The sequence below is a fragment of the Elephantulus edwardii genome, unplaced genomic scaffold (genome assembly GCF_000299155.1).
Source record: "Elephantulus edwardii isolate Elephantulus edwardi_28Jun2011 unplaced genomic scaffold, EleEdw1.0 scaffold00211, whole genome shotgun sequence".
Classification (NCBI taxonomy): Eukaryota; Metazoa; Chordata; class Mammalia; order Macroscelidea; family Macroscelididae; genus Elephantulus; species Elephantulus edwardii.
In genome coordinates, this window is record NW_006399961.1 from 3,151,888 (window position 1) to 3,178,784 (window position 26,897).

General features: G+C 43.7%; 1 protein-coding gene across 1 annotated transcript in view; it reads right to left on the reverse strand.

The window, feature by feature from the left end:
- Positions 1–662: 662 nt before the first annotated feature.
- Positions 663–26,897, reverse strand: part of POLR3B (polymerase (RNA) III (DNA directed) polypeptide B) — a 130,837-nt gene continuing 104,602 nt past the window's right edge. The window contains exons 24-28 of the mRNA XM_006897542.1: positions 23,352–23,455; positions 22,604–22,770; positions 16,224–16,337; positions 6,862–7,035; positions 663–865 (exon numbers count right to left, since the gene is read on the reverse strand). Coding sequence (XP_006897604.1) covers positions 736–865; positions 6,862–7,035; positions 16,224–16,337; positions 22,604–22,770; positions 23,352–23,455 — 689 coding nt within the window. The 3' untranslated portion in view covers positions 663–735. The remainder of the gene's footprint in view (positions 866–6,861; positions 7,036–16,223; positions 16,338–22,603; positions 22,771–23,351; positions 23,456–26,897) is intronic.

Below are 26,897 nucleotides of genomic sequence, written 5' to 3' on the forward strand. Positions count from 1 at the left end.
CTGTAGACTGTGCCATGTTGGGGAAAGCAGTCTTGGGCCATCACCTGGAGCTTTTCTGACTCTTAATTTTATAAACAGTTTTCAACACAAATATAAGTTCAGCTTCTGGGTAGAGGAGTAGAGAACAGATGGGTAAGGCAGGTTACCAGGTAAGGAGAAAAGAGTCTTGCCATGGAAGAGCAAGAGAATCCACACCAAGAGGTGACAGCCCAGGCAAACCTAAGAGGCAGGGAGATCTTTATTATAATTCACACAATGAAAACAGGAAAGTTTTGCTGCGTAAGGAATAAGGTTCAACTGTCGGGAAAATGTGCCCCTTACAGTTCAGTTGAGAAAGTCATTCCTTCATCAGCTGGAACCTGGACTCCGGGCAGGCCTGCTCACATGGTCAGGCTTCCCAGAATCTCGACTTGTGTTGGTCAGAAGATATCACGGAGAATTTGACCCCAAATATTCCTCTTCAGGAATAAGGTCCTTTCTAATTAAAAAAAAAGTCAATATATCTAAACACAAAACTAGCTTCTCTTTCTGGTCATTTCCACTGAGACAAACGCAGTGTTAAGGACATGCTGACTACATCAGTATCCACGTTGCTGGCACCTCTCCTGCGGTCCCAGGTCTGGTTATCACAGGTGCTTCGGTCGGTCCTCTAGTGTACGCAGTCACAGGAACAGAAATAGCCTTCAATCCCTGTTTTCCTTTGACTTGGACTTGAAATAACCATCCTTTCTGCCTTTACTCATTGTACTTGGCCAGCTTCAATCTGGGGATAATGTTCATCGACTGCAGTTCCTGGAAGAGCAGCTTGCAGGCGTACGGAATCCGGAGGGAGGACACGTGACACGAAGACTTGCAGTAATGGCACCTGAGAAAGCAAAAGGCAGAACAGGTCAGCAGGCTCATACTGAGAGAATGTGACGTAGGGAACTCTCTCACCTCATCACATTAGTGCTTGTTTACTCCTGTGGTTCAGTCTCACTCTCATGGATAAAAGAGATAACCCCTGATCCGGCTCAAAATCATTCAGCTTAACACAGTTACCACCCTTCTAAACTTTCTCCTTAAATAGAAAAGCACCTACATAGTAGTGGTGTTGCTGTATAATGTGGAGTTGGAACTGACCCTCCATCGGGTTTTCAGAGGCAGTTAAACCATATGAGAGGAGACTTCCCCTCTTCCTCCTGTGGATCAACTGGTGGATTTGAACTGTGTACCTTTGGTTTGCCAGTGCAACTGCTTACCAAGGCAACCAGAGCTCTATAGGTAGTGTTAGGACTTTAGAAAGTGGCTTTTTACCATTGCCTTAAGGCTGACCACACAGCCAGGCAGAAGTGTGGAAGTAAGATGAATTTCTGAGGCTCCACATTGCCACCTTGAGCTCCCCTGGGAACATGGTCTCTAGCTGCCTCAACTCTGGACACATGGGTTTGCTGTTGATCAGCATATTTCACCTGATCAACAACTGTGGGATTAACATAAGAGGGAGAGCTAGCCTGACTGTGGAGAGATCACAGCAAGGCACAGCCTGATGGAGCACTGGAGACACAGCCAGAGGTAAAAGTTTTGCTGGATGACTGAAGGAAGAGATGTCTTGTGACTGGTGTGACACACAGCTTGCTGGATGACTGAGGAAACCAGAGGTTTATTTGTGTTGCTGGACTGAACCTTGACTTTCACTGTGTGATATCCTTTTCCTCTCCTATCCCCCAACTTACTTCCTTAATAAACCCCACAACTTTGGCAATGAATTATCGGACTTGGTGACCAATGGAAGTAGTTGTGGAATGAGAGGCCATGTCTGACTTTTCAGCTATTATTTGGGACTACAGATGTTATTGGTGGGACAGGTTCCCTTTGCCGAGTTCACAGAAGTCAGACTCGGCCTTCCTCAGATTGTTATTCTTGCTCCTTTCACAGCCTATCTACCCACACTCCTCTTCTGAGAGAGTCCTGGAGTTTATTCATTGTTCAAAGTACTTCCGCTGGTTCAATCACTCTCCATGTATCTGATACTCTAACTCATAATGACCTTCCTGCAGGTTTCTGAGGCTGTCCATCTTTCTCCCTTGGAGCTGGTGGTGGATTCACCTTGCCAGAGAAGCAGGACCTTACAGTCGGCAGTGCGACTCACTCCGGACTCGGCTACCAGAGCTCCCTACAAGAACAGTGTATTGTTCTAAGCAAGAGGCTCAGAAGTTGCAATGTCCGCTGAGATGAGAAACACCAGTGTTTCCTATCAGATGCTATTAATTTTCCAGTGTTAACGAAGGTGTTCTAACCAGGATGCCTTCCATCCCAAATCGGATTCCCTTCTGTTACCTTTTCCTATACTCTTAATGGCTACAACTGAAAAGAGAGCCTGGGGAGAAAGAGAATCCTTCTTTCAAGTTTCAGACCGAACTACACCCTTCAGTCCTCAAGGTCTGGGAGAGCTGGACAATCGGCATCCATGGATCCTGAGATACAAGAGGCAGGGAACCAGGCCCTCCCAACAAACAGGTGAGAAAAAGGGCTCACAACGAACAGCGGACCAAGAGTCTAAAGGTTTGTGGTGAGCAGGAACCACAGGCGAGCCCTAAAGAGAACAAGGATGGACAGACTCCTCAGGAAGATAAAGGCAGTGGGTGTCAAAGATGCACATGGACATACTCTTTAATTTAAAAAAAAATCACAGAAGTGATAAAACATGCTATAAGAAGGTTCATGGATACACATGGGCACACACAAACGAAGCTGGAGGTAAGGAGACAGTTTTAAAAGCATTCAGAGGGAAAGGTAACTTATAAGAAATAACATTTAAACTGTTTGTTGTGGTTGTTGTTAAGAGCCGTCGAGTCCTAGATGAATCATTGTGACCCTATGAGCAAAAGACCTGAACACTTGTGTAACTTTCATCGTTCCTCCACATTCATAGTTTCCAGAGACAAGCTATTTCGGAAGTGGATGCCACTCCTGCTTCCACGCTTGTTTTAATCGGGGAGCTCCACAAAACACTGTCCACCATGGATAATCGTTATTGCATCTGACACACCAGTGTCACAGTGTTTAGCATCACAACCTCCACAAGTTACCTCTGTAGAGCCCATTGACAGACCAGTGCTACTACCACTTAGAAGAATGTTTGACCAAAACCAAAAGTAATATTCAAAAGTTGGAAACCACTCAAATGCCCACTAGGCAACTGGTTTTGTGGGTTCCAGGGTATTTCTAGGCGAGAATATGGTGCAGTCACTAAACGTCCTTAGGTAGAGCTGTGTTCACGGAAATGTGAAGGTGCTCAGGAGACACTGCGGAGGGAAAGGCAGTTTACTAAAGTAACACAATCCTTCAAGGGCCTTCAGGTGAATTTCAGAAAGGGTCTGACGCGCTCCAAACCACATGTAAAATGATGAAAGTGTGTATATGTTTTTATTTCCCTAATATCAAAATCTCAAAGGGGCTTATCATCCAAAAAGAAAGTAAAACTCCACTGACAAAAGGGATGTCTCAAAGAAAAGCTCCTCAAAATTTTCTTTAGGGTAGAAATGAATGTGATGTGTCATTTGATCTCTGTAGACTGGAGATTTTTATAATGGGCAGGAATTGGGATAAACATTTATTCTTTTTTTGGGGGGGTCCGGAAATGGAAAGGCTGAGAATTTAAGAGTAGCGATGAGTGCATACATGATGCAGAAGCTTCTAGGGAGAAATGCCACAGGAGTTGTGGACTGCAGGCCCGAGATCACTTTAGGGGACTGCAGAAGCCTTCGACATCTGTGGTTTGTTTTATTTCATCAACAACAAAATGTAAACTTGGCCAGTTACTCTCTTTTAAAAGATTACCTAAAGCCCTCTTTAAAGTATTTAGGAATGATTTTTTAAAATAGGGTACCTGAATTGATTTCATTTACTCAGTTACCATTTTCAGACTTGAAGCTGGAGAAACTGATTAAATTGGGCCCATTTCTACCTTGTTGATTCTCCTGTCCTGGACATAATCCCTGACCTTAATCCAAACTAATCTAATTAAAATCTCCCTGTGTGCTGATTCATAATCTAGAAAGCCTATTAATCTTCCTATTGCTGACTATTTCTCTATCACTTAAAATGTTTCAATAGGTGTGTACATATAGAGAACTATATTTATCTATAAAAAGATATAAATGCATTAATAGCTAAATACAGAAGCTATCACTATATGCAAAAGTATATTTTAGAATACAAAAAGTCTTTTTATGTACAAAAACGCTTTCATTATTTTATGTTGTGCGCACAATTTCCAAAGAGTCAAACCTGACCCCAACAACAAGGTAACCCGATTTTCCAGGGCCAAGAAGCAAAAGGCGGCGGCTGTGGCTTCACACGAGAAACGACTGTCCAGTGAAATATCTTCCGTGAGCTAATTATCTTAATAGGGACTTGCTTTTCTCTGCCGTTTTCCTGCTGGACCTCTCCTTTGTGACTTTATGCCCTTGGTGTCTTGGGCAGAACAACAGTCTTGCTGTAAACATCCCCATAGCAATGCCTCACTAATGTGCAAACCACTGACAAAAGGCCAGTTTCAAGGTTCTGAGCCGCTCTAATTACCCGGCCTCCATTGTGCTGCTCATTAAAGAGCGACTTCCACCAGCGAACGCCAGTGCTGCCTCCCAGCCGCTGCAGCACACATGGTCAGGTGATGATGGCAAAAATGACAGCATCATTACGCTTCTCCGCCAGTGAGCGGCACGCAAGCGGAGGGCTGGGAGGCCAGTTGCCGTGAGGATTTTTTTTCTGTTGGCAACAAAGGTATAGGCAAGCAGACTACTCAAATTCAGACATAGGGCACATTATGACCTGTTTGGTTAAAGACCCTTACCATGTGCAACCTGGCTTAGTCTCCTTTCAAAGGGTTTAAAAATACAGTACTCATTAAAGCAGAGCTCCAAACTTAGGCACAGCAATCAGCTGGTCTCTAAACAGACAGAAACGAAGCTGGAGAGCGGGGAATGAACTGGACACCGCTGAGATCCGTTCATGCTCAGAGGTCCCACACACGCTATTTCCTTGAGCATCGAGAAGAGGATCCGGTTCTCCAGGGGGCCCACTGCCTCCTTTCTTTTCCCTCCTGGAGCACGAGGTTGTGGTGTGGGAGCATAAGGACTAGGAAGGATGGAGAAAAAGGAAACTCTTTTTGAAGTTTCATGACCCTCAGTTTTAATGACTCTTCTGCACCATCCTCTCAAAGTAATTTAAAAAATCTTGGAGCTCTGGTGGCCTAGTGGCAAGAAGCAGCACTGCAATCCCAGAGGTGCGTGGTTCCAATCCACCAGATGCTCTGCTAGAGAGGGAGGGACAGTCTCCTCTTGTACCAGTCAGATCCGATTTGATGGTACACAAACACAAAATAATAAAATTTAAAACAAAACTCTGTGCCTGTTTGAAGACTTACGCACCGTGTAACTGGTTCAGAGAAGCTTCAATGACACTGTTTTTTGTTTGTTTGCTTGAGTCACACAGCTAAGATCATGAAAAAGCAAAGCCAACGTGGGTTTTAAAATACGAACCACAGGAGCCTCAAAGATAGAGGAAAAGCCAGGCTGGTTCCTAGAATTCTGCCATCATCTCTACTCCTTTATGGGAAAACTGACTCGGAAGTGGCCAGCTTTAAAAATGATCTCCACAGAGAGTTTCACCAATTCTGCTACATCAAAATCATAAACTGGTACAAAGATTCTGTCCTTACCTAGCAGGGCGGACAATGTACTCCAAAGGCCCCAGATCTCTGACTGCTGATTTGCAGTTTTAGTCAATCAAGAAATGGACAGCTTTATGATGGCAAGGAAATGGGGTGACGGGGGTCTACTGGGTCCTAAAACTCTGACAAAGAATGCTCATCTGGGCCTCACTGGTTCTTCTGGGGACACCCCCAAGTCCAAGTTTGCAAAGGGGCTCTGAAGAAGGCACATGAGGGGTGGTGAGCAGGTGAGGGCTGTCTCCTGTCCCTGCAGCATCTGCCTGAGACCTGATCTGGCCCCTCACTGACAGAACAGAAGAGACTGGGGGATCTTGAACTCTCTTGCCCACAGAGGCAGTACAGGCTTCCGGATTATGACTGGCCTTAAATAAAGCTTTGGGTTCGCAGACTGGAATCACTGCACTTAGGAAATGTATGGCCTTTGTGTCACAAACTTTTCAAAGAAGTTAGAAACAGGACGGAGTACATAATTTACTGACTGGTAGTCTTTTAGAAATACGGCTCGGTATAATTTAGCAATTAATTTCATTTTTTTTATCAAGCACCAACCAGGCCCCGAGCTGGACAAGCAGGGGTAAACAAGACAGAATGAAGTGGAAGGTCAGCTCACTGACAAGCCACTCGAACCTACGACAGCATCCAGCAGATCCTCACTAAATGCTTGTGGGATGAACACCCGTGGCTGGCACAGTCTATGGCATGATGGGACTCACGCCTCAAATGTGAGGCTGTAAATGAAGGTGTTTGATAATAATCTTCTGAAAAAGTCTTTCTGTTACAATGTACTGCAATTCTAAGATCCAACAACGAATTTGCTAGGGCTCTTTAAAGAAAAAATTTCCAAGTACTAGAGATAATATTAAAAATATTGTAAGAGGTACTTGAGATAGTATTAAAAAGTTCATACTTCTTGGAAGTGTAAACTCTGGTAATGTGGACAGCAGATCATTTCAGAGATACAGCATTCAGTTTAGACTTATCTTTGCCTGTCTGTGTAGAATCCCTAATTACAGGAATGCATAGACAGAGCAGTGTAAATCAGCCATCACGACCAGAGGCTGAAGAATGTGTGGTTAAGCTTTGAGCCGATGCTGGAGCTGTGATTTAAGAGGTAAGGGGATGAGAGCCATATGGAATCCACTTACCAGCCGGAGTAGCCCAGAAGTCCGCACTGCCCGCAGACGTCGACCTCAAAGGCATCACTTGAGATCATTAGCCTTTCTAGCAAAAGCATGCTGGCTCCGTAGCCGATTAAGCAGTCACGTTCCATTTCTCCAAGACGCAAACCACCATCCCGGGATCGGCCCTCAGTGGGCTGCCTTTGAAGCAAATGATCAGACAAATTATGTTATCATATTAAAAAAAAGAGTTGATATCACTCGCTGGCTAACAGGCTTGGGGGCAGAACTCACGCCTGGATTCAGGCCCCGAGTTAGTGACCCTGAGCATGCTTCAACTTCATTAGGAAAATGCACAGTGATGACAAAAGGTATTTCCACTAGTGGTCAGTGCCCTGCTACTTAAAAGCAGAACAACTATGGAGAACAGACTGGGAGAAACCCGGGTCCTCAATAGTTACCACCAGTGGTTCAGGCAGGAGTTTTATCATGAAAACATGCATTCAATGCATACATGTGTACCAGGGAAAAAAACCAGGATGGTTTTTTAACGTAAAATTTGGAATCAGAGACTGCCTCAGAGAGATGGGAGTTCTGTGTGTCCCATTTGGGCCCCTCCTCCTCAACCCACTGCTGTCAGAACTGACTGACATATAGCTGGCCCACAAAGAGGTTTTTGGAGGCTAACCACTCTGGAGGAGACTGCCCACCTTTCTCCCACAGAGTAGCTGGCTGGTGGATTCAAACTGCCAGGGAAGGACCATCTTATTTATTTTTTTTTTTAAGGACCATCTTTAAGATGGCAACACAACTCCCTGGGAACTATGCCACCAGAGTGTCTCCTTATATTGTTGTTGTTGTTATTAGGTGCCATCAAGTATGACTCATACTGATACAAACTATCTATGAGCAACAGATCTGAACCCTGTCCTATTCTGTGCCATCCTCACACTTCCTGACACATTAGTGCCTTAGTGCCCAATGCAGCAGTCACTGTGTTAATCCATCTGATTGAAGGTCTTCCTCTCTTTTGCCAACTCTCCACCTTTCCAAGCACGATGTCCCTCTCTAAGGAATAGCCTCTCCTAGTAACATGCTCAAAATATGTGAGACGAAATTTTAATATCTTTGCCTCTATGAAGCACTTTGGCTACTCCTTCTCCACGACAATATCTGGAAGTCCAAGGAATATTCAGTACTCTTCTCCAACACCACAGCTCAAAGGCATCATCAATTCTTCTTCTGTCATCCTTATTCATCGTCCAGCTCTCAGATGCACAGCAAGTGACTAGAAAGACCATGGCCTGAATCTGACCCACATTTTCCCTTAATGAGGAACTCTGGTGGCCTAGTGGCAAGAAGCTGTACTGCAATCCCCAAAGGCATGTGTTTCAAATCTACCAGCTCCATGGGAGAAAGATGGGCAATTCTCCTCGAGTGCAATTTACTGCTTCTGAAAACCCACTGGAGGGTCAGCTATGCATCAGTTGCGATCTGATCCATACAACAGCAGCAGTCTCTCTTAAAGCGATGCTGCTAGAATTGGAGGATGCTAGCCCCTGGGATGGACTTCCTGTGGCTTATTTAGCTGCTAAGCTTGAGGATATTCAAAGGTCAGGAATCCAGGGTGTGGGGCTTCTAGATTATCCCTGGCAGTCCCACCTGGGTACTGAAGGCACACCTTACTTGTAAAAAAGCAAGCTCCCTGGCTAGGTTATTTTGGAATGACACTCCTCTGTGGCATTCTTGAGCAGAGATGAGCCATAAACCTTTGTTTTCTTCTATGCTGTTGTTATGTGACATCAAGCTGCCTGCGACTTATAGCAACCCAATGAACAAGAACACAGAACTATTTTATTCTATAATGTCTTTGATGTGTGTTTATTGTTGCTAGTCTCCCAAAGAGTAAAGAAGGTGAACTCAGTCAATGCAACTTAAATTTTTATCTATTTGTTTTGTAGTTGCTGATACTTACAAAGGGAAATCCGTTTGAGTTGTAGATTGATGCAAGAAGAGGCATTATGAAAAACTTGCACCTAGGTTTAAATGAGCATGTTGTTGTTGATATTAAGTGCCGTCAAGTCGCCTGAGACTCACAGTGACCCTATGTACAGCAGTCCTGAAGCCTGCCCTGTCCTGAGCCAGTCTCTCCAAAATAGACCCAGTTACTATATCAATCCATCTCATGCGAGTCTTCCTCTCCTGTGCTGTCCTGTCCCTCCACCCTTCTGAGGATGATGTCCTTCTCCAAGAACTGGTCCCTCTTGGTCACATGCCCAAAATACGTGAGACAGAGCTTCCAAATCATAGCCTTTGAGGAGAAACTTGGTTTCGCCCTTTCCAAGATAGACCTATTTATTTTCTTGGCAGTCCATGATATGCTCAAGACTTTTCTCCAGCACCCCAATTCGAAAATAATGATTCTCCTTCTGTCATCCTTAGTCATTGTTCAAATGAATGTAACACAGTGAAAAATCATATCCAAGCACAGCAATGAACTCTCTGGCCTGCTGGGCGAGCAACTCAAGGGCCAGTACACCCATAACCTGTGGTCACTGAACAAGCTGAAGCTGTGAGACCACATGTAAGCAAATCCAACACTTGGATATCAACCAACTGAGATAACTGACTGCAGACAAGTGCACGCTAGACAGTCTTCATATGGAATACACAAAAGTAATGCCAAAGTAATAACTTCTGTTACACAACAAAGCCAAAAACAGGAAATGGCTGCTCTGACATTTATATAACGCTGAAATAGTTTTTGGATGTTGTAAGTGAAAGGGAAGTTTAGGAGAGGGCATCACTCGTGGGAGAAACATCTAAGTCAAGTAATGTCTCAGTGCTGGGTGATTACTATCTTGAGAAGCTCAGCTTTTCTCTCCTCTTCTGCAGTTTTCGGGACACATGTGTCTATCATTTCAATGGACATGTGTATCTGTTCAGTCTTAAACGATCAAGGGATTGAGTCATCTACACCTCTCCAGTTAAAAGCCCCCAAACACTAGCTGTTTCATCTTTCCTCCCCCAGAATTGAGAGATGCAAACAGTGCACAATAAGAAAAGGAGTGAGTATCTCCTGTGGACAGACTGATGCTGTGTCTTCAAGCATCTGACAGCCCCCAGCACCCTGGGAAGTGGGTGAGATGCTATCATTTCTACTTTCTATGTATGAAAACAACTGAAGCTGAGAGAAGTAATCTGTAAATCTAAAAGGCTGAGAAAGTATTCAAATCTGTGTCTACCTGGCTCTAAGGCCTATACGTCACTCCCCTAGCTCAGGGTTCCCCAGCATCAAGACTACCAACGTTTTGGGCTGGTTCATTCTTCATTGTGAGGGCTGACTCATACACTGCAGGTCAGTAACACAGTGAGGTCTCTATCCACTAGATGCCAAGAGCATCACCCTTCTGAGTCCTTACAACCAAACATGTTTTCAGTTGTTAAATGTGCCCTTGAGTGGAGAAAAAAAAATTACTCATGTTGAAATACTCTGCCCTAGACGAGGTTCTCTCTAACTATACAAGACAGAGTAGGAAGAACATGTGCTTGACCCTTGGAAGATTGTAAATCCCTTCCCAGCATTGATACACAACACTGTGCTCGTAACCAAGCATGCACTGGTGAATGGGACAGCCATGGACTCTAACTTCCTAAAATATAATCAAATTAGATGTCTTTTGCTTCAATAACAAAAGTTAAAAAGAAATTACAATTACATTATCCAGTAATGTAGGTACATATTTTCTGTGTAAACCTATGACATGATGACATGAGTACATGCAAATACTATCTCTCGCTCTCTCTCTCTCACTCTATCAGTACAGTACTTGTCTGTCAGTTTACTGTACTATGGTAGTTTGTTGCCCTCTGTGATGACAGAAGATGTCCCATTGGTATTTTTATACTAGTTATAGGAGGGATATCACTGCTAATGTCAGATCTATCTTGGCTGAAAGCAGGGAGTACCAGAAAAATGTCTACTTTTGCTGTACTGGCCATGCAAAGCATTTGACTGTGTGGATCATAATAAACTGTGGCTAACACCGAGAAGCATGGGAATCCCTGAGGACTTAATTGTGCTCATGCAAAACCTATACCTAGACCAGTAAGCTGTTATCAAAACAAACCAAGGGAACATGGCATGGTTTAAAAATCAAGAAAGGTGTGTATCAGACCTGTATCCTTTACTCATACCCGTTTAATCTCTACACTGAACAAATTATTTGAGAAGCTGGACTTTATGAAGAAGGATGTGGCATCAGGATCAAAGAAGACTTATAAACAGCATGCATTATGCAGACGACACAACCTTGCTTTCTAAAAGTGAGGAGGACTTGAAATGCTTGCTGCAAAAGATTAAGTACAGAATATAACTCAACATCAAGAGAACAAAAATCCTCACCATTTAGCCAGTAGGCAATATCATGACAGATGATGAAAAGATAGAAATTGTCAATGATTTAATTATACTCAGATCCTCTATGAGCAACCTTGGCACCAGAAGTCAGGAAATCAAAACGTGTGGTCTGCAGAGTGCCACTGCTGTAGAATGGGACTGACATCAGGATTAGGGTAAGAATGAGAAAAACTGGATGAATTAGGTTTACTGCATTGAAACCGATGAGGGAGAGAACAGTTTAAAAGCAATATATTTTAGGGCATTATGAGTAACATAAGAATCCAGAATGAAGGTTGCAGAGTGGAGTATACTTGGGGTGGGGGTAAGGGAGGATTGTATACCAATGAAGGAATTTTTCTTTTACTTTTCAAAGAGAAGAGCGAACTGGGGGTGGGGGTGGAGTGGGTGGGGAGAAAAGTGCAACAATGAATGAATGGAAATTCAAAATCTCTGTAAATGTTCATTGAAATTAATAAAAAAAAAAGAGAGAGAGGAGAAAACAAAACAAAACATGTGTGGTACTAGGAAAGTGCAGAGACCTCTCCAAAGTGCTGAAGAGTGCGGGTGTCAGTTTAAAGACTGAAGTGCACCTAATTTAAGCCAGGGTCTTTTTAATTACATGCTATGCATCTGAGAGTTGCACAGTAAATAAAGAAGACAGAAGAATTGATGTCTTTGAGTTGTGGTGCTGGAGAACAGCATGAAATAACCCCATGGACTTGCCAAAGACTAAATAATTATATCGTGGAGAAGGTGCAGCCAGAATGCTTCTTAGAGGGAAGGATGATGAAACTTCATCTCCCATACTTTGGGCATGCTGTTAGGAGGAGTCAGTCTTTGGAGAAAGACATCATGTTCAGAACAGTGGAGGAAGGGAAGACTCTCAACGAGATGGACTGACGTAGTGACTCTAACAATGGGCTCTAGTGTGACAAATGGCCCAAGTTCCTGACCTGGGAGCAGGTTTCAGATCTGATGTTCATAGAGTTGTGATGAGTCTTACCCTGTGCACAACAGAGTGAAGCCCTGTCTGATTCTGTGTCATTCCCACAATCTCTGTTCTACTGAAAGCCAATGTGTCAATCCAGCTCATTTTTCCTCACTGACCACTGACTTTCCAAAGCTTGATTATATGTTTCAAGGGTCTTGTCCCTTCTGATGCATGCCGAAAGCGTAGGAGATGATGTCTCAACAGCCTTGTTCCTAATGAGCATTCTGGCTGCACTTCGAAGACAGATATGTTTCTTCTTATAGAAGTTAACTGTATTACTCAATATGTTTTCCCAAAACAACTCAAAGACAATCAGTTTTTCTTTGATCTTTCTTATTCAATGTACAAGTTTCACATGCTTGAGAGGTGACTGAAAATACCACCGGTTGGGTCAAGTACAGTGTACTCTTCAAAGTTATATCTGTGCTCTCTGGAACATGAAAAAGCTCTTTTACAGGAGATTTATCCAATGCAAAACAGTGCTTGATTTCTCGACTGCTTCTTACAGGAATGTCGTGGATCCAAAGAAAATGAAATCTTTGCTCTTTCTCTATGTGTCAAGATATTGCTTACTGGTCCAGATGCAAAGTGTTTTGTTTTCTTGATGCTGGGCGCTAATCCATATTGAAAGCTGTAATATTTGATCTTTTTCCATAAATGCTTCAGTTATCTTTCAGTGTCTGCAAGCAAGATTGTGTCATTCGCATATCACAGGTTGTTGATGAATCTTTCTCCAATCTTGATGCTGCATTACTCTTCATCTACTCAAGCTACTAGAATTACTTGCTCGGCATACACAGTGAATAGCTATGGTGAGAGGATACAACCTTGATGCACACTTTTCCTGATTTTAAACCACGTAGTAGCCCCTTGTTCTGTTAAAACGACAGCTTCTTGGTCTATGTGCAGATTCCACATAAACAGAATGAATATTTTGTAACTGGGGAGGACCTGAAGTGTTTGCTGTAGTCAAGGACTGTAGTCTTCAATATGGATTGAAGCTCAACATCAGGAAGTTAAAGATTTTCACCAGTGGGCTAACTGGCAGCACCATGATGGATGGAGAAGAGACGGAGATTATTAACAATTTCAGTTTGCTTGGCTCCACAATCAACAGTCTTTGCACCAGCAGTCAGGAAATCAAAAGACACACTGCATTGTTGAAGTCTGCTATCAGGAACCTCTCCAAAGTGCTAAAGAGCAATGACGTCAGTCTAGAGACTAAGATGTGCCTGATCAGGCCATAGGCTTCACAATTACTTGCTATGCATCAGAGAGCTGGATAATAACTAAGGATGACAGAAGAAAAAAAGATGCCTTTGAGTGTGGTGCTGGAGAAGAGTCTTGAACATATTATAGACTACCAGGAGAACAAATAGGTCTGTTTTGAAAAGAGTGAAATCAAGTTTGTTCTTGGAGGCAAGGATATTGAAGCTCTGTCTCACATACTTTGGGCACATGATCAGGAGGGACCAGTGCTTACAGAAGGACATCATGCTTTGAAGAGTGGAGGGACAACGCAGGAGAAAAAAACACCTCTGGATGAGATGGATTCATACAGTAACTGGAGCAATGGAGGTAGGTGTACTGGAGTCAGTGAGACTGACTCAGAATAGGACAGAGTTCAGAGCTGCTGGACATAGGGTTGCTATGAGTCACGGACATGTAACAACAACAAACATTAATAATTTGTTAGGTTCCACAGCAGAATGCCTTTCTTTGAACAGTCAACAAAAAATCTTCCTGGTATTCTCTGCTTTCAGTCAAGGTCCATTTGATGTTAGCACTGACATCCCATGTTCCATGTGTTCTTTTGAATACAGCAGGAATTTCTGGCAGTTCCCTGTTGATGTACTGATGGAACTGGTGTTTTAATTATCTTCAGCAAAATTTTACCTGCATTTGGTATTAATGATATTGGTTGAAATTATTTGTATTCTGTTGGATTACCTTTATGTGGAATGGGCACACACAGAGATCTTTTCCAGTTAGGTGACCTGGTAGGAGTCTTCTATATGTCCTGGCAAAGATGAGTGAGCCCACCCAGAACTATTTTCTAAACACTCCAAATGGCATTCTGTCAATTTCTGGACCCTTATTTTTAATAAGTGACTTCAATGCAACCTCCTTCATTATACCTGATATATCTACTACCTATAGAAATACTTAAGCATTGACCAATTCTTTTTATATAGTTTCTGTATGTATTTCATCCATCTTCTTTTTAATGCTTTGGCATCATTTAATACTTTGCCTATACGATGCTTCTGAATGGAAACTTGGAGTCTGAATTTGTCTCTTCTTTCAGCCTGAGAAATATCAACAGTATTTTTTAATTTGATTTTCCAACTCCAGGCATTTGCTTGTGTTCACTGGGCTGTAACACCATGCTTTGTCATCCTGAGCTGCCCTTCGAAATCTGTTTGGCTCTTTCCCACCGCCATTTCTTCCATTCTATTTAGCTACATGTCTTGAATTATCTTCAGAAAGATTTTTCAGCAAGGTCATGCAGCATGACCAAACTTTAGAGTCTCTTCTGACATTCATTTTGGTTTTTTCTTTTTTTTAACAACATTTTGCTTTCTTCTTGTATGTCCTTGGTGCCGTCCACAACTCACCTGGTCTCGAGTTAACACTCAAGGTATCAAATAAATTCTGATATTGACCTCTAAATTTACTTTATATACACTCAATTTCATACTCTTGCACTTGTTAATTTTTATTTTCTTCACTTCCAACTTGAATTTGCATATGCACAATTGATAATCGGTTCCACAGTCAGCACCTGGCCTAATTTTTGATTGGTGATTGATCATTCCACAGATGTACTTGATTTGATTCCTGTATATTCCAAACAGTGAGATTCATGTGCAAATTCTACGTTTATATGCTTTAAACAAACAAACACACACAACAACAACAACTTTTTTTTTCTTGTGTGTACCACTGAATTGGAGCCAACTGGCACAGGAGGAGATTGCCCCTCCTCTAGCAGAGCATCTGGTGGATTCGCACTATGAGCCTTTGGGATTGCCAGGCAGATTCTTTGCCACTAGGTCACCAGAGCTCCCTGTTTATATGCTTTTAAAGAAGGGTATTTTTCAATGGATAAGTTGTTGGTCATGCAAAATTCTATTATGCCATATTTGGCCTCGTTTCTACCACCAAGGTCTTTATTTCCAACCACTAACTCTTCTTTGTTTACAACTTCAGTTGTAATTCTAATTACTGGTTATTATGTATGTATCTTGATTGAATTTTTTTTTTGATTGAATTTTTAATTCAAATTGCAGAAGTTGGTGAAAATCCTCGATTTCTTCATCTCTGCTATAGTGACAGGAGCATAGATTTGAATAACAGGCATATTAACGGGCTTTCCTTGTATGTGTATAAATATTATCCCATTACTAAGAACACTGTCCTTCATGATACATCTTGAAATATTCTTTTTGAGGATGAATGTGACATCTCTCCTCTTGCTCATTCCCAACACAGGAGACTCTATGATTGTTTAATTTGAAAACCCATTACTGGTCCGTTTTGACTCTCTAATGCTAGGCTATCGATCTTTATGCATTCCATTTCATTTTTTACAACTTCAAATTTTCCTGTATTCATATTTCAAATATTCAACATTCCACTTAGTAACGGATGCTTGCAGCTGTTTCTCCTCATTCTTATTTGGGCTGCATTCGCAGACAGGTAAACACAGGCTTACAAATGATCCTGTCTGAACAGGACCATAGTTGCAAACCAGTACATACTAAACAGTCATGTTAGAAGACCACTGACTGACAAGATCCAGGGTATTTGCATCTGTGCCTATGAAATGATATTTTAATTAGTTGTTCTTTTTTTCATATTGATTCTACAGCTGACCCTTGAACAAGGCCAGCAGGGGTGCATACCTCCTGCATAGGAGAAAATCCACACATATGAGAAAAATACAAGGTGAGCTGTCTGCACTACAAGCTCGTTTTTTCTAAATTCTCTTACCTGGTTAAGACGGCTCGTGGGCCCCGAGCCCGGGCATGCATCTTGTCCAGAACCATGTGCTTCAGCTTCTGATAGTACACGGGGCCAAAGTAGATGTACGCTTCTAAGGGCTCCCTGGAAGAAAATGACAGAGCTCTCAGTTATGAAACTGTGTGGGCTGAGAAGAGTAATCCTTTTCTAGGACTCATCCTCTTACAATTTTTTTAATTTTTATTAAACTTTATTAATTTTAATGAACATTTACAGAGATTTTGGATTTCCATTCATTCATTGTTGCACTATTTTCTTTACCCCCCACCCCCAGTTCGTTCCTCTTTCTTTTCCCCCTTGAAAGTCTGTTTTAATTACAATTTCTTGTTTATGCACACGTTTGTGACTGACTGGGAGACAATGATTTCTAGTCTGTAATGAATGAAAAGGCTCTATCTGAGAATCCCAGCATCAGAACCCACTGCTATAGGGTGGTTCCTGACTCCTGGTGTCCCCATGTGCTTCAGAGAAGAACTATGCTTCATAGGGTTTTCATGGCTGAATCGCTATGGAAGGAGCCCTGAGGTGCTTGGCTGCTTCTGGAAAGTCTGGCAGTTCAAAGCCGCCATCCCCTCTATGATAGATAGATGTGGTAATCTGCTTTCATTGTGACTGTGGCCTAGTTTGTCCTCTAGTGTGGCGATGAGTCAGAACTGATGCCACACAAAGGCTTTAATCTTTAAGGAGGTAGCTAGCCATACCTTTCTTTTTCTTTTTGTCTGATACACCCAAACACACAGCCTTTGAGTTGATTTTGACTCATGGTAAACCTCCACTGGTTTCTGAAGGTAGAAATATTTATGGGAGGATACTGTCCAGCCTTCCCCCATAGGGTGGCTGATATCTTTGAAGTGCCGACCTTTCTGTTGGCAGTCCAATGCCCAAAACATTAAGCCACTGGGATTCCTTTTAAAAAGGGAGCTATAGTTTAATTAAAGCAAAACCAAACAAACATTAAGTGTTATGAAGCACTAGTACAGGCCAGTCCTCCTTCACTGCCATCACCCTCGCCAAGCCACCACCTTAGCTCTGCGTGAATGACGGTAAACCACCTTCTAACTAACTGGTCTCCCTGCTTCCACACTTCTCCCTCAACCACCTATTTCTCACATCACAAGCCAGGGTGAGTGACTTCTTTCAAAATGTGAACCACAGCGGGTCATTTTCTTATTCTGTAATTCCTAATGGCTGCCCACCTCTCCCATATCATCACGATGCTGTCTCATGAGGCCCAACATAATCTGGTTCCTGGCTCAGCTGACTGATCTCCTGGCCCCTCCTTCCATGCTCATCCTATGACCTTCAATGCTCCTCAGAGGCAGCAAGTCCAGAACCTGCCTCGGGCCTCTGCATTTCCACCCCCTTCTCCAGCAGAAGGACCCCTGGTCTTCTTTGCCCTCGGCGCCTTTGCACCTTCGACGCTTGCTGGCACACACTAGGGCTCAGCATGTTTGCTATGTAAAAACATCCTCAGCGTTATTTAAAGGAAGCTGTCGTAGTTATCAAGCCCTTGTGGCTGCTGTCAGGATAGCCAGACTGGAAGACGCAGAGCGGAGAGGAAGGCACAGGACAAGGCAGGAGGCTGGGTTCTTGTTCCAGCCCCGTCACACAGTCACTGCACGAGCCCCCTACCCTCCCTTTTCTTAGTTGTACAGTGAAGTGGCCAAGGTTCTCTCCAGCTTCAGGAGGAATGACTTCATCCCTCAGTAATACGGTTGCTCATAGTGGAATCAATGCCTTTTATGGTGCTGGACAAGAGCACTGAACATACCACGGACAGCCAAGAGAGCAGGTCTGTCCTGGAGACGGTGAAACTAGGCTGTTCACTGGAGGCAAGGATGTTGAAGCTCTGTCTCACACGCTTTGGGCATGCTGCTAGGAGGGACCAGTCCTTGGAGAGGGACATCATGCTTGGAAGTGGGGAGGGTCAGTGCAAAAGAGAAAGACCCTGGATAAGATGGACTGACATAGTGACTGTGGCAAAGGGGGCAGGTATGTCAGAGATGGTGAGACTGGCTCAGGACAGGGCAGGGTTTTGAGCTATTGTTCATAGTTGACTTGATGGTACATGACCACATAGTAGAATCGAGGAAACGTCAGTGTCATTCCAACAACAGAATAAAGCCATGTAATAGTTTCTTCCTAGCTATAGTCAAGAAAACCTTAAGAGATGAAAGCCAAGAGCTGAATGTGTCTCCCAGCCCTCTGTAATCTCAACAGACGAAAAAGTGCTTCACAAAGTTTCCACTGAGGAACATGACAAAGCAGTGGGAACTGTGGCTGTGAAGGGTGGTGGGAGGGAGTGCGGGGACCAGGACAGCCTATATCGCAAACAGGATACCTTTTTTCCAACTCTCACATGTTAGCTTTAAAATTCAGGTGATTTTATATCACTACATAATATTTGAGCAAGAGCCTATGGTGATGAAAGAAGAAGTTCAAGCTGCTTTGAAGAAAATAGCAAAAAATAAGATCCCAGGAATAGATGGTATACCAATTGAAGTATTTCAGCTAACAGATGCTGCCCTGGATGTGCTAACCAAGCTGTGCCAAGAAATCTGGAGAACAACCACGTGGCCAAATGACTGGAAGAGATCTATATTTGTTCCCATTCCAAAGAAGGGTGACCCAACTGAGTGTGGAAACTACAGAACAGTAACATTGATTTCACATGCAAGCAAGATTCTGCTGAAGATTATCCAAAAACGACTGGAACAGCACATCAGCAGAGAACTGCCAGAAGTCCAGGCTGGGTTTAGAAGGGGTCGTGGTACTAGGGATATTATAGCTAATGTTAGATGGATCTTAGCTGAAAGCAGGGAATACCAGAACAATGTCTATCTGTGTTTCATTGATTATGCAAAGGCGTTTGACTGTGTGGATCATAACAAACTGTGGCTGACTCTGAGAAGAATGGGAATCCCAGAACATTTAATCGTGCTAATGCGAAACCTATACTTGGACCAAGAGGCAGTCGTCAGAACAGAGCAGGGTAATACCGCATGGTTCAAAATTGGGAAGGGTGTATGCCAGGGATGTGTCCTATCTCCATACCTTTTCAACCTGTACGGAGAACAGATTATCCGAGAGGCTAGGCTCTAAGAGGAGAAGTGTGGTGTCAGGATTGGTGGAAGATCTATTAACAGTCTGCGTTATGCAGATGACACAACCCTGCTTGCCAAAACTGAGGACCTCATGCATTTGCTGCAGAGCGTCAAGGACTGCAGCGTTCAGTATGGACTGAGGCTCAATGTCAAGAAGACAAAGATTCTCACCACTGGACCAACTGGTAGCATCAGGATGGATGGCGAAGAGATTGAGATTGTTCACAGCTTCAGTTTGTTCGGCTCCACGGTCAACACTCTTGGCACCAGCAGCCAGGAAATAAAAAAATGTATTGTGATGGGAAAGTCTGCTGTTAGGGACCTCTCTAAAGTACTCAAGAGCAACAGTGTCTCTCTGGAGACTAAGGTGTGCCTCATACAGGCCATGGTCTTTGCAATCACTTGTTATGCATCAGAGAGTTGGACAATGACTAGGGAGGACAGAAGAATTGATGCCTTTGAGCTGTGGTGCTGGAGTATTGAACGTACCATGGACTGCCAAGAAAACAAACAGATTCATCCTGGAGAGGGTTAAACCAAGCTGCTCCTTGGAGGCAAGGATTCTGGGGCTTCGTCTGACATACTTTGGTCATGTTGCAAGGAGGGACAGGTCCTTGGAGAGGGACATCATGCTTGGGAGGGTGGAGGGACGGTGCAAGAGGGGAAGACCCTCTATGAGGTGGATTGATTCAGTGACTGGGGTAATCGGGATGGGTGTGTCAGAGACAGTGCGATTGGCCCAGGACAGAGCAGGGTTTAGGGCTGTTGTACATGGGGTCACTATGAGTCGCAAATGACTCGATGGCACATAACAACAACAACACATATCAGGGAGCTCTGGAGGCCTAGTGGTAAGAAGCTGTACTGCAATCCCAAAGGTACGTAGTTTGAATTCACCAGCTGCTTTGTAAGAAGAGGACGGGCAGTCACCCTGTGTGCTTTACTGCCTCCGAAATCCTGCTGGTAGGTCAGCTCTGGGTCGGTTCTGAATCTGAGGCACACAACAGCAACCACAACAGCAACAGCAACCAAAACAACAACATGTATCAATGTTTAGCCTTTCCCCGTATGCAAGTGTTTCGGCAAAGCTGTGTAATCAGGACGAGGTGCAGAGTCAATTCTGAGGTTCTGCACCCTTCACGGTCAATGTCTGCTTCACCTCTGGATGGAGGAATGAGGACTAAGCTGCCCAGTTTCACCCTTGAAATCGCACTTTCTTTGAAATAGAATTTTCTGTACGTTTTCTTTCTTTTTTTTTTAATGGACCCTTGCTCTCTCACTGTAACACGCTTTTGGTCAAATATCTCAAGGATGATACCCCTCAACAAGCCCGCTATGACAGCCTGGGTAATTTTCAAAGCGTTTGTTATTTTTCGCCTTAATCACATCTGGATTCTCTAGCTGCAGTCCTCCCCGTCAACCTGTGTCTTCACATATGCTTCCACTCTGCACTTCACGTCCAAGGGGTTTAAAGCTTCACCAAAAACCATCCCCCAAAGGCATGAGGCTTCAGTTATATCTGGCACAGCATACGTACTCCACTGCCTTCAAACTGATTCCATCTCTGAGCGCCCTCCTGTCACAGAGCTGACCTGCTCCGCGGGGGATTCTGGGTCGTGACCTGTACAGTGGCAGACGGTCAGGCCCTTGTTCAGTATACTGTCCTGACCTTGTAACCTGGGTTAGCAGTCAGCACAGACCGCGTGTAGCATCTAGGAATCTTACAAGTGTAAGATACACAAGAAACACGTGTGCTTTAATTCAACCAACTGACTTGCTCCTTTAAAGCCATGTATAAGTCAAGGTTCCGATTCCATTCTTCACAATATTTCTGGAGACACGTTCCTCATGGACTAATGGGAAGAAGCACATCTGGCCTGTTTGAGCTGGCCCTCGCTCCTTCCCAGTCTTACTCTAGGCCTCACTCCACTCTCACATTCTTCACCTCCTAACAAGACTGGCCTCCTCCAGTTCCTTGTACTTACTACCCTCCTTTCCTCGGAAGCCATTTAGAAAAGCTTTTCCTCTGCACAGAACAAGCTTAGAACAATATCAGAACGGCCTCTCCTCCCAGCCTGCCAACCTTCCTGCCTCGAGCTAGCCACCCATCTTTTGCAGCGCTCTTCAAACCGACCCTGTCTTCATTTCATTTCATTTCATTTGTACTTGTTTCCATTTTTATTCCTTGAACAAATACTCACAAAGCACCTGCTGTATACCACGCCCTGTGCTGGGGCACTGGGAACAGGACAGTGACCCCAACAGGCAAGTCCTGCTCTTCCAGGACGACATTCATGTCAAGGAGAAGGAAAGGAACAGTAGATCGTTTTGTTACCTGTATGTTGGAAAGCGGTGCGAGCTACATGGAAGAAGAAAACGGGGAGGAGAAACAGGCAGCACCGAAAGGTACTCCAGGCAGTCGGGGCAGGCCCCCGGCAAGGTCACCACACCTGTTCTCAGTCAGTGTGAGCACCAAGCAGGTGCCTAAGAAATCTGTGGTGAACTAAGTGCCACCTGCTAGGTCTCAGCTGTCAAAGCACTGAGTGTCTTATCTTATATCCACCACATACATGCAGAGAGAAGTCCAACAGGAAAAGAAAACAGTTCCTGTCATACACATGTGATGTTGTTGTTACTGATGACTGCTGTTTGAGTCAAACACAACTCATAGCGACCCTATGAACAAAATACCTGAAGCCTTCCTGTTCCTTAAAAGCTAAGAGACTGAGAAAGACTGGATGAATTATGTATACTGTGTTGAAAGAGATGAGGGAGAGAATTGTTTAAAAGCGATTTATGATTGGGTATTATGGTCATGATAAGAATCCAGAATGAAGGCTGCACAGTGGAGTGGACTCTCATGTGTATATGTTTGTGTGGGTGTGTGTGGGTGTGGGTGTGATTGTATACCAATAAAAGAAGAGCAAACTGGGGGGGGGAGGGGTGGACAGGGAGAAAAGTGCAACAATGAATGAATGGAAATCCAAAGTCTCTGTAAACATCCATTAAAATTAATAATAAAAAAAATTAAAACTAAAAAAACAAAAGCTAAGCCGACTCATTCTGGCAGATTAAAGCTTTTCCCACTTTTCAGCCTACAGTCAGGACAAAGGGCACTCTCCAATGACGAGCTTTCCAAATCGAGGCTTTCTCAAATGAGATTTCTTACAGAAAAGGAGTGGATAGTGATGGTTCATCGCTCTCGTAAAGCCTTACTTTCTTTAAATGTCTAAATCACACACTTACCCTGTGATGCCCGAGGTGACGTAGTCTTTCCCCAAGTAGTTATACCCATGGCGAACGAGGTCCTCGCACACGTCCTTCACTTTACTCCCTCCAAATGCGGTGCCATAGTGGAACCTGCCATCCAGCACGCCAGCCTTGCCAGCCAGCAGTTCAATGAGCTTCCCTACCTGTGGGAGGTGAACAACCTGAGTGAGTGGCCCCTTGGGGTACAGGGGTTCTGTTGGGTTATCTACCTCTGGCTGATTTCCTCTAAGGCTATGACTCTACCACAAGTCATTCCTGGGAGAAATTAATAACAGCCAATCTCTATGGATCTCTACTAAGTGACCAATTTGTGCAAAAAGCTTTACTATCTGCTTATTTCACTCCTCTCAAAACCCTTCTGAGATAGGTACTACTGTTGTCTATATTTTACATGAGGAACAGAGAGGTTAAGTAACTTTTCCACAGCCTCCAAGGGGACAAGTGGTGAGGTCAGGATTACAAGACATAACCACTTACAGGAAAGTGGCTGCAGCTGAAATACCAGGGGCTCCCTCCACTGAAAGGTGAGTTCATGACTTAGGCAGAAGACCCCCTCACGAAGGGGCGGTCAGCCTGCTCCTCCTCCTCTCTGCAGAGGAGCACAGGGCAGAACTGCCAGTGGCTAGGAACCTGTTTGTTTTCAAAGGGTCTCCACTGACTGTAGCCAACCCAACTACTTTTCTTCCTCAAAAGCGGTGCCTCTGCTGGTGCCAAGGCTACTGACCGTCATACGTGAGGGGAAGCCGTGAGGGTTCATGATGATGTCCGGGCAGATGCCTGAATCACAAAATGGCATGTCCTCCTGAGGGACGATCAAGCCGCAGACACCTGCAGGAGAGAAGATTTCATGTCATGTAAAGCAAGTCGGCAGGAAGGCAGGCTGCAGGCTGTACCTGGAACTTCCCTGCTGTTATTTCTATCTCCCCTGCTCTAAGACCTATTCTCGGCCCCTCTATGACGAGGAACAAAAACAATTTCCCCAAATCTCGCTAACGAAATAGCTCAAAAAGATCTTTCTTGCATAAACAGGCTGTAGGCAGCGGACAGGCCTGCAGGCAAGAAGCACAATGGTGTTGTCAGGCTGCCCGCCCACCCTCTCGGGCCTGGTGGCAGCGACCTCACGATGCCCTGGGCCTGGCAATGTCCTAAGACGCTGAGCCAGCAGCATGTTGCTCCTCCTCAGTTAGTGGGTGATCTGCTCAGCTCTGCACCCCAATTATTTGAAGAGAAATTCTCTGACCATCAAACACAGAATGGATCCAATGAGGGCTTGTGTTTCAGATGTGGCTTTAAGAAGTGGTGACAAGAAGACCTGTGGGTGGCTCTAACTACGTCACAGCACACGCGGGCTCCGTTACGCTTGCCAGGGCTTTCTTGTCTGGGCCTAAAATTCCCGAAGGAATTTTAATTCCTATATAGCTTATATGATAAGCAATCTTTGACTTTATAAAGCTGCCAAAGAAAACTGAATGCCCAAACATTCTCTTGGAGAAAAAGATGAGAATTAAAAATGACACCCCAAGAACGAATACAGAACAAAATAAAAATAAAATAAAAAGCGACCAACTCTATGCATACCACCGGTAGTCCCATAAATTATCTGTACTCGACTGTTCCCTTAATAGTAACCTAACCTGGAGGGGATTTTGCTACTAGTTTTTCATTCTTCTGGTTTCTTTTTCTTGGGTGGAGGGAGAAGAGCAGAATTTAGATTGTTAATCACAATCTCCATCATTTAGAAATGGAAAACTATTGTACAATGGCTTTGGACTATGGGAAAAAATGTTTTTATATTTGTAGCAAAATACAATTACCTTTCCTTCTGTGTGTAAAGTTATCAACCATCCACCCCAAGTGATAAGAAATGGCTGTCAACAGTCATCCTCAGTTGATTTTGGGCATAATTACCAAAAGTATTTTCAAACAAAATGTTTATGATGCTATAATCACCAATAGCAAAAGTCTAAAGAATGTCATGAGCCCATTTAGCACTCGTTGTGACTATTCTGATTTCTCAGGGGCTCCCAATCATATGGTAATTAGACTTTCAGAGTTGAATACTAGCACATGAGTTACTTTAATCAGTTTTTTGACTGAAAAGGTAATTTTGTTATAAAGAACATATATGCATTCTTACACACAGAACAGATAGAATCTCTGGATCACTTTATTTCAAACTCAGTGACCATGACCAACTGTGAATCAAGTTGTGTAACTCCTTCTTCCCTTAAAAAAAAAAATCCATCTTCTCTCCCTTGGAATAACAAAACACTAGAGCTACTGGGACATGTGCTCCGAATGAGCAGAGACTGTAAATCTAGAAGCAACCACACGCTGTTGGGCAGTGAGCACAATGTTAGAAGCGGCCCTTCCGAGAAGCTGGTCCAAGATGCGCTCGGCTCACGATGGGACTTTGGCTGGGAAAGGGGTGGGGTGCAGCGATATCCCTTAAAAACAAAACCAAAGACAAAACTTGGAACCCTGTCAGCCCGCGGCTCACAGAGGGAGGCTGGCGTCTGCTGGTGTGGGGGAGGCTGCCTGACCCCCTCCAACAAGAGAAGGTGGGAGTGTGGGGCCAGGGGGTGCAGAAATGGAAGCAGGAATTGGACATGCTTCTGCAAGGGTCAGGAAAGCAGGGAGAGAAATGGACGACTTGAATTTTATGTTTTCGATCTGACTGGACACTTTCAATGCAAATCCAACTTTATGACGGTATTTAAAGAAATGCTCCTGCCTTTCAAATCTCAATCTCCAATTTACTCTGGCTTGCAATCCGAATAATCCCTGGTGCGGAATTTCCTTTGGGGGGAGGTTATCTTCTTATCAGCCCTGTGTTGACGTTTAGCTTTTAAAAAAAGAGATAGAAGTAACTTTGGATTAACAGGCTCGGCTTTGGCCCCATCTGAACCACAGGCACCTGTGAGCCAAAAAAATGAAAGCTTCGCGAACTTAAAATTACTTGTGGGTCTCTGCAAACCCTTTTATATGCCAAGATGGTTCCCATAGCAGACAGCCCTGTGTTGTTTGTTTTGTGTGAAAGTGAATGATAAAAGATCCATGAAATCGACACAGAAAGCCAGAACAGCAGAAAGAACTGAGGGCTCTCCATCATCGCGGCTTCTCCCCTCTGCTGACTCGCCGAACAATGGGGGCAAGACATCCAACTGCAGATCTAACACAGCTGTGCATTTCATTAGCTGAAGAGCACTAGTGCCACAAGTAAATAATTAACTTATTCTGGTCCGCTGGCTGCGCTTATGAGACCAGTCATAGCTGACAGATTTTAATACAAGGTAGCACAAAGACACCATAATGAGCTTAGGCGTTAAAACAAAATATTTAGACAGAATTTGATGATCTCGAATCTCAAATGAGACAGATGATTGTTAAAAGTTTGGATTTTATGGAATTCATTAGAGGGTGAAAAAGAAAGTTCTAGGTCTTAGAACAAGACTTTTTATTTCTTTCTTCTTCTCTTTTTTCAAGTATCTCAGATTCAGAGTAAGTGATACCCAGAAACCAAACAGAATCTTTTCTTATTTTCAGATTTAAAAATGAAAATGTAGTCTCTCCAAGGACAGAGGTATAAACCCTCTTCCAATACTTACAAACTCTTAAAAAGTTATGGTCAGCCATCCTTAACTCCGGCTTAAAAATGTAAATGATATGCAGTTCGCTCCAGTGTGTTAACACTCCCCTGGACTCTTGAAAAGAGGACGGACTACAAATAAACCAGAACGAATGGAATCTGTTGTGAAACAATTACCGATTCATACCTTAACTGCTTACACAGCATTTCAGAGTTTGAAAATAAAATCTCATCCTCTGTGCTCAGATTGGTGTCTCAATCCCATTGTTTATAGCACAACCTCCTGGCAGCAAGATGCAAATACACCTGCTTAACATGCTCAGGAGAATTTAATACACTCCCTGAGGCCAGCAGGGAATCAGCGTGCAAACTTCACACTAAAGGAGTCCTCACACAATAAGGAGATGGGTAATAAAAGGAGAAATTATTCTTAGGAAGTTAAAGCAGAAAGGGATCGTAGATACCCAGCCAACAAAATATTGTTCCATTTTATTTATTAAAAGGGAATAAGATACGGTTATCTGAGATAAGATCAGTAATAAGCTATTATTTCATCTTAATTTCTTTCAAATTGTAAAGACAAAGAATTCAGGGAGTCTGCGAGAGTGACTCAGGAGGAGCAGATGTGGGGACCTGAGGTCACCATTCTGTCCCACCCTGGCTCCAGGGGACTCTGCCACC